General features: G+C 38.4%; 1 protein-coding gene across 1 annotated transcript in view; it reads right to left on the reverse strand.

Annotated features, from left to right (window-relative positions):
• The window catches only part of Pibf1 (progesterone immunomodulatory binding factor 1), a 151037-nt gene extending 134056 nt beyond the window's left edge, over nt 1–16981 (reverse strand). The window contains exons 1-5 of the mRNA XM_090342044.1: nt 16893–16981; nt 15517–15757; nt 10059–10159; nt 6993–7191; nt 6200–6319 (exon numbers count right to left, since the gene is read on the reverse strand). Coding sequence (XP_090198170.1) covers nt 6200–6319; nt 6993–7191; nt 10059–10159; nt 15517–15555 — 459 coding nt within the window. The 5' untranslated portion in view covers nt 15556–15757; nt 16893–16981. The remainder of the gene's footprint in view (nt 1–6199; nt 6320–6992; nt 7192–10058; nt 10160–15516; nt 15758–16892) is intronic.
• Between the last annotated feature and the right edge of the window lie 207 nt (nt 16982–17188).

The following is a 17188-nucleotide window of genomic DNA, read 5'->3' on the forward strand; positions in this document are numbered from 1 at the left end:
CCTCAGCACCACTTCCGGCTTTTTTCTATGTATGTGGTACCAAGGAATCGAACCAGGGTCTTCATGCATGCTAGGCAAGCACTTTAACCACTAGGCCAAACTCCCGGCCTGATTTCCACCTTATATTTGAGATGAATTTACAGAAGATATGAACAAAAGTAAAATTAAATGAACAGTGAAATTGTGGCCTAAACATCTCTGAATGCTTTTGGCAAGCGTAATTATAAAATCAGTGTAATAATGGAGACACCTTTGATCAGTAGAATTCTATGTTAGAAAAGATTTGGTTTTTATAATTCTTTTCTTCTGCTAATGAGTTGTCATTATTATTTTTTGCATTTTTTTTGGGGGGGGGTAGGGTCGGTCATGGGGCTTGAACTCTGGGCCTGCTATCCTTGAACTCTTCAGTTCAAGGCCACTGCCCTACCCCTTGAGCCACAGTGCCACTTCCAGTTTTCTAGTGGCTAATGAGATAAGACTCACCGTTTTTAGTGCCTGGGCTGGCTCTGAACTGCGATCCTCAGATCTCAGTCTCCTGAATAGCTAGGATTACAGGCGTGAGCCACCATGCCTGGCTACTTTTTTCCATTTTTAAAAATTGACATCAATTAGTTGCACAAGGGGTTTTATTTTAATAAGCCCATTTAATTTGTATAAAGTTCTTATAATTATTTCTCATAGTTTCAGATCTACTGAATTTTTCTAGGGAAAAAAAATATTTAATCCCATGTAAGCAGCTGATAGGAAATAAAGAAGTAAAAATAAAGTCATATGTGTGATGCTTTGGCTTTTTGATCAAACTGAGATTTACCCAACTGTCCCTCCAATTTTTTTTAAATCTCTTTCTTTTGGCCAGGAGTTTGGCCTAGTGGTTAAAGTGCTTGCCTAGCATGCATAAAGACCCGGGTTCGATTCCTCAGTACCACATACATAGAAAAAAGCCGGAAATGGTGCTAAGGCTCAAGTGGTAGAGCTCTAGCCGTGAGAAAGTCCAAGGACAGTGCTCAGGCCCTGAGCTCAAGCCCAGGACTGGCAAAAAAAAAAAAAAAAATCTCTTTCTTTCTCTAGGCTACACACATCTATATATCTGCTAATATATAGATATACAGATGGATATATACTGCCACCATGTGGTCAAAAAGTTAAGTCCATTCTGGGTAGGGCCGTGTTTAAAGTAAGTTTTCACTTAATTGCCAGTGTTAACATTCCAGAGGCAGAGTTAACAAATATCTTAGTCTCTTTTTACTCATCTCACCTGTACTGTGCATTTATGATCTAAGGGCTTCTCCTTTGGTATCAGTGTTTATCTGATACATTTTAATCTCTGTATGTCTTCAGATAGGAAACTCAGCTCTTCTCTGACCCAAATTTAAGTCCTAATTCTCTGAGCTTTATAGTTCCTACCAGGAATTAATCATTAATGCTAAGAAGTAACAAATAAAGCTACAAACAGTATCCTAAAAACTGCATACTTTGTTCAAAGTTTATTACTTTTTTACTTTGCTTTTCATATTTTCTTTCAAAGTAAATGGTTTAGCTTGCATCAATAAAAACCAGTTATGTACAGAAAAATTCTTTAGTGAAATGTGATTTTTTTTGGGGGGGCAGTAAGAGGAGTAACCATGAAAAATATTGTGCCCCCAGACTGTGTTTAAAGAACTTTAAGGTGCCTCTGCCTCAGGCAATAACAAGTAAGTGCTCCTAGACCAATCCTGCTGTGAATCAATTGTGGACAAAACCTAACCTGACTCTCTGAGGACCAGGAAAGCGATCAAAATCAAGAAGCTGCTCGAGTAGAGCACGGCTACCACAGGGACGGGTTTCTGGTTTTATTATTTTTTAAAATATCGTTTAGCATTAGGACAGGCCTCCACCTGTGCCATGCTGGATACATAAAATGTATTTTTAAAAATGATTCACTTTTCTAATTCAGGTAAGGAAAGCAAAAGCATGTTTGGGCAACTGTAGTTCAAGCTAACCTCCTAAAATAAAAATGGTACAGTTATTTTCAGAGGAACATAACATGAAATTCCCATAACATAGAAGTAGTCAAGTATTATACTCTAAACCTACACTTTAATTTACATAAAAAAGTAAAGTGAGCTGTAATCCAAAGAAACAGGATCATTCTTAAAAAGGCAACTAGCAGAGGTCAACTCTGTGGTGACTCAGACACTAGAATGAACATGCAGGATTCATTCTATCTTCACTATTCTCAGTGGTATAAAGGAAACATGCTTCTAAGAATAAATAGCCTAGAAATAAAGGCTTTATTAAACAATCCAATGAAAATTCTCTAAGGTGAAAATTTATGTAACAGTTAACACAAGGCCTGGCTCTGGTGGTTCATGCCTATAATCCTAGCTACTCAGGAGGCTGAAATCTGAGGATCACAGTTTGAAAGCCTGTCTGGACGGAATGTCCATGAGGCTCTTATCTTGAAGCATGGAAGAGCTAGAAGTGAATCTGTGGCTTAACTGGTAAAGTACTAGTTTTAAACAAAAAAAAGTGCTCAGGCCCCATGAATTCAAGTCCCATGACTGGTTTTAAAAAACAAAAACAGGCCAGGAGTTTTGCCTAGTGATGAGTGCTTGCCTATCATGCAGGAAGACCCAGGTTCGATTCCTCGGTACCTCATACATAGAAAAAAGCCAGAAGTGGTGCTGTGGCTTAAGTGGTAGAGCTCTAGCCTTGAGAAAAACCCAAGGACAGTACTCAGGCCCTGAGGCTAAGCCCAAGATTGGCAAAAAACAAAAACAAAAAAACAAAACAAGAAAAATGCCTACATAAATGTCTACAAACGTGTGGTGTACATAAAACCTATACTCAAATATTTGTAGCCGTTTTATTTATAGTCTTTACAATGGAAAACCACTCAAATACTCACCTATTAGTATAGGAACCTAACCTTACAATGGATTATTTAGCAAGAAAAAAGGAACTATTGATACATAAAGAGTGCTGTGGAATATAAAATTAAATATGACAGATGGATAACTATATGAGACAAATACAGAAAACTATTAATGGAAGAAACAAATTCATAGATATACTGGTATTACTGTAAATTTCATTAATTTTATTGCCATGTTTTGGACCTTCAGTGTCACCTTGAGACTCAAGGAGGCTTGCTCTCCAGGTTAGAACTGGTGGTAGGTGGTGGAAAGGAACAAGACTTGGCAGGAAGTTATGGAGATTGTAAGACTCTGTCTCTTCATTTTTCTGGGCCTTGTGATTCTGCCATGTGTATCCTCACCACCAGGCCAGCAGCAAAAGGAGAAGTCATCATGAACTGAAACCATCACAACTATGAGCCTAAACAAACCTTTACTTCTTATAAGCTGCTGAAGTATTTGTCACAGTCATGTACAGCTGATTAACACAGTTATCTATACTGAAAACTTAAAAAAAAATGAAAAATGTAGCTGGGCTCAGTGGCTCACACCTGTAATCTTAGCTACTCAAGAGGCTGAGATCTGAGAATCGGGGTTCAAAGCCAGCCAGGGCACTGAAGTCAGTGAGTTTTTTTTTTTTTTTTTTTTTTTTTGTGGGTCATGGGGCTTGAACTCTGGGCCTGGGTGCTGTCTCTGAGCTCTTCATCTCAAGATTATCACCAACCCCTGAGCCACAGCCCTACTTCCCATTTTCTAGTGATTAATTGGAGATGAGTCTCAATATAACCTACTAAAATGTGGAGTATTAAATAAAATTGGATTGACTATCTCTGGAGAATATTTGTTTCTCATTAAACACCTTATTTAAATAAAATTGGATTGACTATCTCTGGAGAATATTTGTTTCTCATTAAACACCTTATTATTCGGATGTTTTTATTCTCATCCTTCAATTAGTAAAGATAAAGCAATTCCTCAAGAACTCAAAATCACAATTTTTTAAAATTCTCATCCCGGCCAGGAGTTTGGCCTAGTGGTAGAGTGCTTGCCTAGCATGCACGAAGACCCAGGTTCGATTCCTTGGTACCACATACTTAGAAAAAGCTGGAAGTGGTGCTGAGGCTCAAGTGGTAGAGTTCTAGCCTTGAGAAAAATCCAAGGATAGTGCTCAGGCCCTGAGCTTAAGCCCAGGACTGGCAAAAAAAAAAAAAAAAAATTATCATCTCCTCCTGCCCCCTCCAGCCACAAGAGGTTCAACCATCCAGATATCTATAGTTAGATGAATACAGAAACAGACAGATAGCTATATACAATGTCCAGTGTAGCATTAAGCAATTTAAACAAGCAGGAAATTCTGTTGTACTCAGGAATTGAACCTAGGGCTTCATCCATGCCAAACAAGCACTCTACCACCAAGTCACATTCCCTGCTCTCAAACATTATTTTTTATAGGTGAAAACTTTAAGAAGAAATTAAAAGCTTCTCTCCCTCTATCTTTTTGAGACAAGATCTCAAGATGGTATTGAAATTGCTGCCCTCAGAGTCAGAATCTTCTTGCCTGTGAATTCAAAGTGCTAGGATTACAGGCATATATCACTACCACCACCTAAGAGATATCTTTCTAAACGTATAACACAGTTTATATGCCCAATGTGGCATATGAGCGGAAGAAAAGCCAAACCAAAACAAATAAGCACTTGAACAGGTGGTATCTACTCCCTAGCAATGCTTTCTGGCATCATTGCTCCTCTGAGGATAGGAAGAAGGCCACATATAATATTGTCACTATATTAATAGCATAAAATAAATTCTCTTACTAGTATTGCGCCAAAGTAGAGTAGTGAAAATACAAATTAAGCTGTTACTTATGAGTAGAGATATGCAGATATGACACCAGTTAGGGCAAAAAAGTTAGTGAGAATCCATCTCAAAGAACAAACCAGGTGTGGTGGCTTATACCTGAAATCCCAACCATATGAAAATCAGAGGGAAGAGAATCCTGGTCTTAAGTCAGTCTTCAGTCAGTCTGGGCAAAAAAAATATCTAAGATCTTTTCTGAAAAATAACTAAAAGCAAAAATGGATGGAGACTCAGGTCAAGTGGTAAATGTCAGCTTAGCAAGTGTGAGACTCTGAGGTCAGATATGGTTGTTCACACCTGCAACCCTAGCTTGGGAGGAAGAGATCAGGAGGACTGTAGCTCAAAGCAAGCCTAGGAAAGAAAGTCAGTAGAAACCAGTAAGTCTGGCATGGTGGAACAAGTTGTTGTCCCAGTCACATATACTGGGATTTATAAGTAGGAAGGTTTTAATCTGAGGCTGGCTCCAAGTATATCGGAAAAATAATATCTCAAAAATTACAAATCATAATCATGCACTTCTAGATCAAGAATAGGCAGCTTGTGGGATGTGCAAAATCATTGGTACACAACAGGTCAGATACATATGCTTCTCATCAGCTGCCCTAGGAATCTCTGCTTCCACTGACAATTTTAGATGGATAATAATGATGTTATATATATTCACATAGTTCCTGGCAGAAAAAAAGGTTCTTTACCTCTGTTCTAGATAATAAGTTATTGATAGATAAACTCTTTCCTTGAAACAGGACATAAATTCATGTATTGTTTGCTTTGAAACAGACGTGGGCAATGAATCCCACAGAAGAAAAGGACAAATGTTATTGTGGCTTTCAACTTCAAGGAAATGTAAAATGACTGTTTAAAGTCACAGAATAAATGCAAATGTCAAGGTGGCATCTAACGTTTTAACTCTAATCTGTAAGGGCAGAAGTATTCTTTTGCTCACTACTGCCAGCCTCCAGCAAAATCATCTAGCACATCACTGGGCTAGTGATAACATCAGCACAGAGGCTCAGAACAAGTAGGAGAGTTTACTGAATGTGAAAGAAAAAGACTGATAAAAATGGACAGAGCAACCTCTCATACTACCAACAAGGCTAATCATAATGAAGAATTGTAGCAGTCACAGCTCCTTAATTCCATGATTTTCTTTTTTTTTTTTTTGCCAGTCCTGGGCTTGAGCTCAGGGCCTGAGCACTGTCCTTGGACTTTCTCAAGGCTAGAGCTCTACCACTTGAGCCTCAGCACCACTTCCGGCTTTTTCCTATGTATGTGGTACCAAGGAATTGAACCCAGGTCTTCGTGCATGCTAGACAAGCACTTTAACCACTAGGCCAAACTCCCGGCCCCTCCATGATGTTTTTCTATTCCTAATCCTAAACCCTAAAAAATTCCTTACAAAAAAGTTGGCGCTCACTCCTATTAGTGGGGAAAACCATACAAACCTCTGCTAGCTGCTTCAGTTGGTCTTTATGTGTACTTAATTCTTCTAATAAGTCATTCTTTTTCACTTGTAGTTCACAGATTTCTTTTCTTAATGGATTTACTAGTTCATAGTACCGAACCTTTAAAAAAAAAAAAAAAGTCAAATTAGCAGTCTTAAAATCCAAATTACGATTAAACTTTGACAGTTCTCAGTTCAGTAGTCTGTCCTTATTCATGCTTGTACTTTCTGTGGTTTTAGTTACTCTCAGTCAACTATGGTCTGAAAATATTAAATAGAAAATTCCAGAAATTCAAAATAATTCATAATGGATCTTGAATAAGTTTTAGACTGTAAAGGGATGGAAATACAAATTAATTGAAGACTATTGCTACAGATTAATCCTAAATAGAGATTTGTCTAAACAACACTGCAGTTATTATTCCGAACTCATTTTTCAACACAAAGCTCTCCCTCATTCTACTTGCTTCTAAACACACCAACTCGTGTATCCCCCCTATCCCTAACTAAACCCCAGGTAACAACTAGACTGATTCACTTCCATGGTTTTCCCTTTGGAGAACATCATAAACCACCAGGTTAAAAGAGAACTACTTTCTTCGGTCTATTCAGTTATTAACTTTAGAAAGGCATTTATTGTTCGACTGTGGAATACAGTAGTCAAGACCTTTAAAATTTAGTGATCAGAACACCACTCACCATCATTAAATCAGACAATGATTTACCAGTTGGGTATTTTATGGCTACAACATAAATAGCCAATTTCAGTTTAGAAAAAATTATTAGATACTTACAGATACATATTCAGGAATAGAAAGCTGATCTTCAGAAAAACCTTTTAGCTTCACATATTCCTCTTCTGTCAAATCAAAGTCACGTAGATTTCGACGAACATCCCCAGCTTTCTCTCTTAGCTGATGATTTGTCTCTTCTAGTTGCTTCTGTCTCAATAAAATTGTTTCCATTTCTTGTTTCATTAGTTCTTGGTATTTTCTATATTAAGAGAGAACATATGGCAAGCTTCAAAAAACTTTGAGATTTAATTTTCTCAAGGTACTCTATTCAGACTATCATAAAATTAGGAAATCAGAAGTCTAGACTCTTGGCTCCAGTTTAATGCTTATTTCGCTAGCTAAACATGAAATGATAATTTCAAACAAATTAGTAAATGTGTAGTAACACACATTAGTATACAATTGATAGTTTTAAACAATCTTTTTTCCTGGTGCCAGTCCTGGGGGCCTGATAATGTCCCTGAGCTTTTTTTTTTCCCCCTTTTTGTTCTTTCCTTTTTTTTTTTTTTTTTTTTTTTTTTTTTGCCAGTCCTGGGCTTGAGCTTAGGGCCTGAGCACTGTCCTTGGACTTTCTCAAGGCTAGAGCTCTACCACTTGAGCCTCAGCACCACTTCTGGCTTTTATCTATGTATGTGGTACCGAGGAATCGAACCTGGGTCTTCATGCATGCTAGGCAAGCACTTTAACCACTAGGCCAAACTCCCGGCCCTCTTTCTTTTCTTTTGTGGATCATGAGGCTTGAACTCTGGACCTGGGTGGAGTCCCTGAGCTCTTCAGTTCAAGGCTATGGCCCTACCCCTGGAGCCACAGCCCCACTTTCTGTTTTATAGTGATTAGAGTCTCAGGTTCTTTAGTGCATGGCCTGGCTTTGAACTGCCACCCTCAGATCTCAGCCTCCTGAGTAGCTAGGATTACAGGTGTGAACCACCTTGCCTGGCTCTCCTTCCCTTTTTCAAAACTAGCTCTCTACTACTTGAGCCACTGCTCCATTTCCAGCTTTTTTTTTTTTTGAGTAGTTTATTAGACATAAGAGTCTCATGGACTTTCCTGCCTGGGCTGGCTTCAAACAGCAATCCTCAAATCTCTGACTTCCTCTCTGCCCCTCTCTCTCTTTTTCTCTCTCTCACCAGTCCTGGGCTTGAACGCAGGGCCTGAGTACTATCCTTGGGCTTTCTCAAGGCTAGAGCTCTGTCACTTGAGCCACAGTACCACTTCTGGCTTTTTTCTATGTATGTGGTACCAAGGAATTGAATCCTGGTCTTCATGCATGCTAGGCAATCACTCTACCGCTAGGCCAAACTCCTGGCACTCAGTTTCTTGAGTTATGAGGCTTATGGGTGTCCCACCAGTGCCTGGCTAAAAAAATAATTAAAAAAAATTCTAAGTAAAAAAATAAAAAAAAATTTAAAAACTATAAAATGTCCTTTGCTTTAGTTTTTAAAGTCTTATACAATTGCTTTTAACTCTACTTACTAACTTTCATTTTTCTTTCATCCTAGAACAACAAGGAGTATGTCTTTAGGATAGTAACACTGCCAGGTGCTGGTATATAATCCTAGTTACTCTGAAGACTGAGATGTGAGACTTGCCATCTGAAGCAGGAAAGTCTGTGCAACTCTTGATCTCTAATGAACAACCAAAAAGGTGGAAGTGGAGCTAGGGCTCAAGTGGTAAAGTATGAGCTTTGAACAAAAACAGTCAGGGACAGAGGCCTATGCCTGGAGTTCAAACTCTATACTGTTACACACATATACACATAAAAGGCATACTATTGGTTCAAGCAACAAGACTAAGCATGTATTCATCATGTTCTAAGAACACATACATATTGTTACTATTAGTTGTCTGTTCACAGATTATTATTTTTTTTTAGGGGGTAACAAGAGCCTCATGAGGCTTATACCCTGCCACAAGCATCTGACTGCTGGGGCTACAGGTATGTCCCCATATACAACATATATTTTATTTACATGTACATTTTATTATGACGTCCAAGTTCAATTTCTTTACAAAGGGAAAAGATATTAAGAGACACTTAGGGAAATACGAGAAGATACTTCTCATAGATTTGGCTTGTCTTGCCTCAATTTAATATATTGACTTTTGTTTTTGGTCATTTACTTTTTTCTTTTTGTCGGTCTTGGGCCTGGGCATTATATCTGAGTTTTTCAGCTCAAAGCTAGCGCTCTACCATTTGAGCCACAGTGACACTTTGTCTTCTGGTGGTTAATTGGAGATAAGATCCTTATGGACTTTTGTGCCCAGGCTGGTGTTGAACCACAATCCACAGATCTTCAGCCTCCTGAGTAGCTAAGATTATAGGTGTGAGCCACCAGTGCCTGGTTTGGTCATTTACTGTTACAGAAGGTTTTCAATGGATTTATTACTTTTTTATTTTAAAAATGATATTTTGTAATTATGTTTCAATGTCTGTATATATTTTAAATAAAAGTATAATCAGTGTAGTTGGTGTAGGCATATTTGAAAGTAGACAATGAATGGACTCAATGTACACATAGGTAAGCTGGAGGAAGTATGTAGTTGTGAGGCAGTTCAAGCCAACGGTATCCAATAGCTGAGAAAGTCAATCAGAATATTTTACAAAGAAAATGAAGAAAAGCTAGTTCAGACAACCAGGAGTGGTCTGCAGTTTCAAGTTTCCTGTGTCACTTATGGTTCATTTACACTGGCTAATATGTATTCAATGAATTTAACTTATTTTTTGGTAGTCTGGATATGAAAATCATGTCAATCTTTGACTTTAAATTTCTCTATTGTAGCTTATAATAACATGAATAAACAAGCAATGAAATGACTTTTAATTTCTAAATACAGGATTTGTTTTTTGTTTTTGCCAGTCCTGTGCTTGGGCTCAGGGCCTGAGCACTGTTCTTGGGTTTTTCTCAAGGCTAGTGCTCTACCACTTGAGTCACAACACCACTTCTGGCTTTTTTCTATGTATGTGATACCGAGGAATCGAGCCTGAGTCTTTATGCATGGTAGGCAAGCACTCTACCAGTAGGCCAAACTCCCAGCCCCGGATTTTTGGTTTTTAACTTTCCTTACTTGGCATCCTTCTGCTGAAAAGTCAATTGATTGTCTAATCTTAAAGTTAGGAGCTGCTTCTGGTGAAGGGCATCATTAAGTTTCTCCTCTAATTCTTCAATCTGGAGAGAGAGAATAAGGTAACTTACATATTGAAATTTCAAATTTACTGTAGAAAATACCTTGAGTTTAAAAAATAACTATATGTTTAAAAAGCCACTTCAAAAATAGGGCAGTACAGGATAAATTGTTTTTAATTTTTGTATTGATATATATATATATATTTATATTGGCATATATTTGTATATAGCAGAGTTTGCTTACAGTAGTTTTGAAAAAGCTGCTTCAAATTTTATCTCCTCCCCTACTCTGCTCTAAAGATGATTTTTCCCCCTTTTTTACTCATATTTACATATTTCATTTCATGCTGGAGCCTTGCCTGTGTAATTATTTCAGTGACAGATTCAGCACTTGAACTCAAGACCCATTTATTTATTACCATATAGATGATGCTAGAAATGCAACAATCACACCAAGTTTACTTAATCATGCCAGGAGTGTGGAACTTTTTTTTCTGCCAAGGTCTATATGGAGGTTTATAAATAGGTCATACAAAATGATTAACACAGGCAGATGGGCAGACAATAGAAAGCATTACCTACCTGTACTAAACTACTGTCAAGTACTAAATGATACCTGCAAGCTGGATGCTCCCCAACACTGCATGATATCCTGTGTCTCCCAAGCCCTCCAAACAACAAATAAACCTGAGTCACGTCAGAGATATTTGCATAAACTCAGAGATCTTTACATAAACTATACTAATAGTTTCTTGAGCTTCCCTACATAAAGTTTTATTGACTTTCCAATTCTGTCTTCCTGTGCCTTCTAAAAAATGCAAGCAAATATTTAATTCCTCAATTTTGAACTTTTTTTTTTTGCTAGTCCTGGGGCTTGAACTCAGGGCCTGAACACTGTCCTTGGACACTTTTTGCTCATGGCTAGTGCTCTGCCACTTGAGCCACAGTGCCACTTCTGGCTTTTTATGTGTATGTGGTACCAATGAATCGAACTTAGGGCTTCAAGCATGCTAGGCAAGCACTCTACCATTGGGCCAAACTCCAGGCCCCATTAATTTTGAATTCTTTGGAGAATCTTTCACTACCTTTATAACAAATTCTATGCATAGTGGCATAATAAATTAGTCCTTGATCTTTCTGTTAAACCTAACCATAGGGGCTGAGAGTTTAGCCTAGTGGTAGAGTGCTTGCCTAGCACGCACAAAGACCTACCTGCATTTGATTCCTCGGAACCACATACATAGAAAAAAGTCAGAAGTGGTGCTGAGGCTCAAGTGGTAGAGCTCTAGCCTTGAGAAAGTCCAAAGACAGTACTTAGGCCCTGAGCTCAAGCCCAGAACTGGCAAAAAAAAAAAAAAATGCCTTAAAAAAAGATAACCATGTTTGCCAGTCAGTTCTGGATAGATAAGTAATCCCAACTACAGGATAATCCTAAAGTTCTTGCAAGCCTCAAATTCACTGTAGGCATTTGGAGTGACAGTGACTTATCCTCTATGGTGGGTAGCCCTAGAGGAAAAAAAATCCATTTTGTCACTCTTTACATTTCACACAGCTATAGTCAGATACCATTTTGAGAGTTCGGTACCCCTTATTGTGGGGTACTGAAAACAAGGAGGAGATGGCTATGGAAGGGCAGCTGTAGCATAGACAGAAACTGACTGCAGTAAGGAGCTCAAACAGGCAGCAAGGAGCTCAAGTTAGAGGGTGCATGGTGATAGGTGATGTTGCCTTCTGTGGCAAAGAGTGAGACTCATTATCTAGGATGGCAGCAGATACTAAGCGCTCTCACACTGTGGCCCCACAAGACATGGTCTCCAGTGCTTCTTCTCTGCTGCACGTGGTCTGCTGCTGGGCAGGTATGAGAGGGATTAGTCCAGGTACATTCGATCCCTTGATTTCTTCAGCCACTTCTTTCCACAGGGTGCTTCACCACTAAGGAGATCTGAAATCACTGAGACTGGTGAGCAGAACACTGAGTTCTCTCAGTTCTTCATTGCCCAACATCCTAGTACAGAGCTCAGTGCTAACTGCTGCCTTTATTCTCCCATCTATTTGTGAAACACCCTTAAGCTTAGCCATTGTGTGGGCCTATGGAGTAAGTGGATATCTATCTGTCCCACAAGCCACAAAACTCATTAGAGCCAGCAGTGGCATTCGATACACTGAGAAGGGAAACTTCTAAAATGAGACATCCCTGAAGCTGATGAATACCCTTGACCAGGCCAAGCTTCAGCCCACATACTAGAACAGCCAGAATTGTGTTGCTCTTATGGTACCTTGTTTTTTCTCTTCTTTGAATAGTCCCAGGGACGGAGCTCTTAAAATATGTCTAACCTCTAAAAACTCCCAAAGAAATATCCAATGCACAAATATAACATCCAAGGCAACATGACTCTATTAAAAATTTACAACTCTTCAATAATCAAATCTAAGAATACTGAAAAGGATGAAATGCTAAAGAATATCAAAGTCTAGTTTTAAAAGGTATCAAAAGTGGCTCTAAATAAAAAGATAAATTAAGGAAGTCAATTTATGACATGGACACGAAAATCAACAACCCGGATAAGAAATGTATCACAAAGATAGATTTTGGAAAAAAACAAAATTTGGGAAATGAAAAACTCAAGGAGTCAAATGAAAAATCCAATTAGAAGCATCACTGACTGACTAGAAGGAAGAAAATCAGGAAGGAAAAGTTTCACTGAGACTACATTGAAGCTATATAGCAATAAAGCAAACAAAAAAACAAATCACAAAATCTAACACCCTTGAGACATAATTAAGAACTGAGTCTATGGTACAGAAAAGCAACAGAAATATATGTTGAAGGCATTTTATTAAATTCAACAAGATTACAGCAGGAAAATTCTCAAATATAAAGAGAGAAATAGATATCCAGTTCTATGAGGCATTTAGAATATTATTAGGAAAAAAGCCCTCCCCACAACAAATTATAGTTAAAATGTTAGGACTACAGAATAAAGAAAGAATATTGAAAGCTACAAGTAGAAACATCAAATATTTTTGTCAAGCAAACCTATCAGGGTAACAGAAGACCTCTCTGTAGAAAATCTAATGGCCAGGAAAGCACAAAGGGATGTATTTTGAGCCTTTCAATAAAAATAACCGTTAATTATGACTCCTATGTCTAGAAAAATTATTCATTAATAGTGAATATGAAAATCTTCCATGATCAATAACTATAAACTAAACCAACTCATGATCATTGTCAGCATTGCATAAGATACATAATGGAATATGAATCACAGAAAAGGAAAAATGATATACATAAGCAGAAGAATTCAGCAAAGAATAAATGTCACTGGAAGAAAAGACAAACAAATCATGAGGAAAAAACCCAAACATTACTAACCAGTAATCAAGAAAACTTTTATGATGAAGAAAAACCAAGCTAGTACAAAACTCTTATGATAATCCTAAGTGTAAACGGTCTGGATTTTTAATGTAAAAAAGCATTTTGCGTGAAAAGATTTAAAAAACAAGATCTGTTATCTAGAATAAACTCATTTCACTGGTAAGGCACACAAGCTCAAAATAAAAGGATGGAAAAACAAAGAAAACTGAAAGCAAGAAGTAACTATATCTGGCAAAGGAGACTCAAAGCCAGAATTATCCAACGGGATGAAGAAGATCAGCACACATAAAGGAATAATTCAGAAAGCAGCTAAAACAATTGAAACGCATGTGTTCTGAATGGTGGTATATCTCATTCAATTAAACAAATACTATTGGGAACATAGAATCACATTAATTCTTGATACAGTGACAGTGGGTGACTTCAATATCTACACAAAAACAAAAACACCTTCAAGGTGTGGTGGCTCATGCCTGTAATCCTAGTTACTTAGGAGGCAGAGATTTGAAGATCAAGGTTCAAAGTCAGCCCTGGCACAAAAAGACCTGAGATTCTTATCTCCAATTAACCTCTAGAAAAATGGGAGTTGGGCTTGTCTCAGGGTAGGGCAGTGGCCTAGAGCTAAAGAGCTCAGGGACAGTGCCCAGGCTGGTTCAAGCCACATGACCCACAAAAAAAAAAAAAAAAAAAGAAAAGAAACGCAATGCATTATGCATTTTGAAAATAAAACTCTAGTATCCCAGAAATAAGAACTTGCAAATTAAAAAGCAAGGAAACAATTAGCAGAATGAAGAGATAATGGGATAGAGTTTTTGCCATCTGATAACCAAACAATAGATTAATATCCAGAATATATAAACAGCTCCAAAAATTGAATGTCAAAAGAACAAATAATCTAGTCAATACTGGAATACAGTTCTCAAGTAAAAGGGCCAATGAGTATATGAAATACAACAACATTGGTTATTAAGGAAATAAAAAAAAAACCTATCACCATTACAACAAATAAGAAAACAATAAACTGGTTAGGAAGGAGAAGAATTGAGGATAAGAACCAATAGGATGAGCCAGGCGTGGTGGCTCATGCCTGTATTCCTAGATATTCAAGAGGCTCAGATCTGAGGATCAAGGTTCAAAGCCAGCCCAGGGGCACAAAAGGATCTGAGACTGTTATCTCCAACTAACTTTTAGAAAATGAGAAGTGGGGCTTGGCTCAAGGGTAGGGCAGTAACCTGGAGCTGAAGAGCTCAGGGACAGCACTCAGGCCAAGTTCAAGCCCCATGACATCCCTACTCCCCCCAAAAAAAAAGAACCAATAGGATGAAAATCAAAAGAAAGCAATGCAGAGGTAACTGTAATCAAAGCACAACTATATACATGCATGACAATGTCATAAAGTCCATTAAAAATACACACCCTGCCCCCTTAGAAACGGAAGTAATAACAATAAAGAACTATCTCCTGAAATTACTATGTATTTCTTAGGGCTCGCAAATACTTTACTGCGACTGCCATAAACTACCCTGTATTCGTAAATAACCACACAGGACAAATGAGGATATCTTTATGTGCATTGTAAAGACAACTAGCTGAAAACTATGGTACCTAATATGACTGGTACAGTGACACAGGCTTAATCAGACAGGCAAAATAAGTTATGCTACCAAACTGAAAGGCATAATTAAGTAGCAAATGATAAGGTCAAATCAAAGAAATTAAATCTCTAAGGAAAAAAAATCATTATGTTGACTTTCCTGTTTATATTCATCACTCACATCAGGGTCAGCAAAGTAGGAAACAACCTGGCTAGTAATTTTATGTGAAGAAGTCACAGGAATGGTACATTTTAAAAGTTGAGCCTTTATAAATCATTTTTCTAAGTAATTTATTCCTGCTCACATTTAAATCACCCAGTGTTGGACCATAAATATGTCTATCATTTTAAGTAATATGTGCAAATCTGATTATTTACTTGAAATTTAAAAAGTATAACGTAGATAACAAAACTTACACCTGATCTTACCTTTGTAAGATAATCCATTTTCAAATTGTCAATCATCATAGTTTTCTGGGATAGCTCTATCTTCAGCAGTTGAATATTATGAAGTAGTTCTTTCCGTTCAATTATTTGCCTGGTGATTTTTACTTTACCCTCTCGCTCTTCTGATGAGGAAATATCATCTGTATGAATTGTTGTTTCTAAACTAATATCTTCAGATTCCAGAGAACTAGAGATGTTCACCTTTTTTGATTCCTTAGGAATTCTTCGAGACATTTTTAAAAAGTTATGTGTCAGTTTTCTAACTCAATCTTCTGTAGATTAAAAAGAAACATGAACAAATATAATAAAACACTAATGGAAAGCATTAAGCTTATTAAATGAAGGATTTCCCCCAAATAATTGGGCAATTTAGAAGAAGTGAAGCCAGAACCTTACAGTAAATTACTGCTCAAACAGATGCATTGAAACCAGTCCTCTGATGAACAACAACAAAAGAAGTCCCTGGAGTGAAACACAATAACAAAAATGTACAAGACAAAGGGCAAAGCCCACTAATATCCACGAGTGCACCCAGTAAAGGTAACTAACACAAGGCCCGAGAAACAACAATTCTCTTCAAAGAAATTACACAAGGATAGTATGAATATGAAAGAGTTTTGACATGCATAAAAAAAGGCAAATCATGCATCTACTACGGGTTTTTTTTTTTCCCTCCTCCTTTAATTGGGTGGAGGAGTGTAAAGTAACATTAGTGGAAATTAAGTTTTATTAGTCATAGCCAATTTCTGTTATTCTGAATAACGATACCCTGGCGGCCCAACCATAAACACTTTACATATCACGTGTTCTACAGGCACTAAAAACATCCCTGAATTTTAAAAAGAGGTTGTCAACCGAGTCAAAAGCACTGCTTCTTTTTTCATAGACGAGCTCTCAGAATGAAAACAACAAACCATTCTAAACTATAGAACGCCTTAGCCTTCGGCAAGTATTGGAGCTACTTCCCCGTTTATACGCTACACCGAATTACCATCTCTTCGTTCTATTTTAATATGTTTCGGTTTTTCCTCAACGGGAAGATCAGGCAAGAAGACACAAACACGACTCGGAAGTGGAGCTGTGGCTCCAGGGGTAGAATGTCAGCCTTGCGCACAAAAAGCTCAGGGTCGGAGCACAGGCCCTGAGTTCAGACCAGCACGGCCAGCACGATGCACGGATGGACGGACGGGAAAGACAAAGGTGAAATCGAACACAGCGCTTCCCCCGTGTTTTTCAAAGGACCTGAGATTTAGGATCCCTCATTTGTCTGGCGGGAAGCGGAACCCCAACTCTGGCTGCTGGGAACCTTCTTTGCCCGGCGCGGAAAAGCCATGGAGAGACAGTCAAGTGCCAGCTACCTGGAGAGCCTCGAGGATTTCACATCCAAGGCACAGCCTGTCCCCACCTCAGCCTCTCCGAGGAACGGAGCCCTCAGTTTTGGGGTTGCAGCCCCTCAACTCTGGAATCTCTGAGCCCCGGGCCGTTAGAAGCGGTCTCCAAGACAACCATCTCCACACCCCAGGAAGCCGGAAGACAGCTAGGCGCACGTGCCCGCGCCGCCGGAACTCGGCCTTCAGGGTCTTCTGAGGCGCGAGACGCAAGGCAGGCTGGGAGTTGGAGTCCAGCAGTAAATCCCGCCTCCCGCGCATCTGCC

This window comes from Megascapheus bottae, chromosome 11 (genome assembly GCF_031878675.1).
Source record: "Megascapheus bottae isolate mThoBot1 chromosome 11, mThoBot2.hap1, whole genome shotgun sequence".
NCBI classification, from domain to species: Eukaryota; Metazoa; Chordata; class Mammalia; order Rodentia; family Geomyidae; genus Megascapheus; species Megascapheus bottae.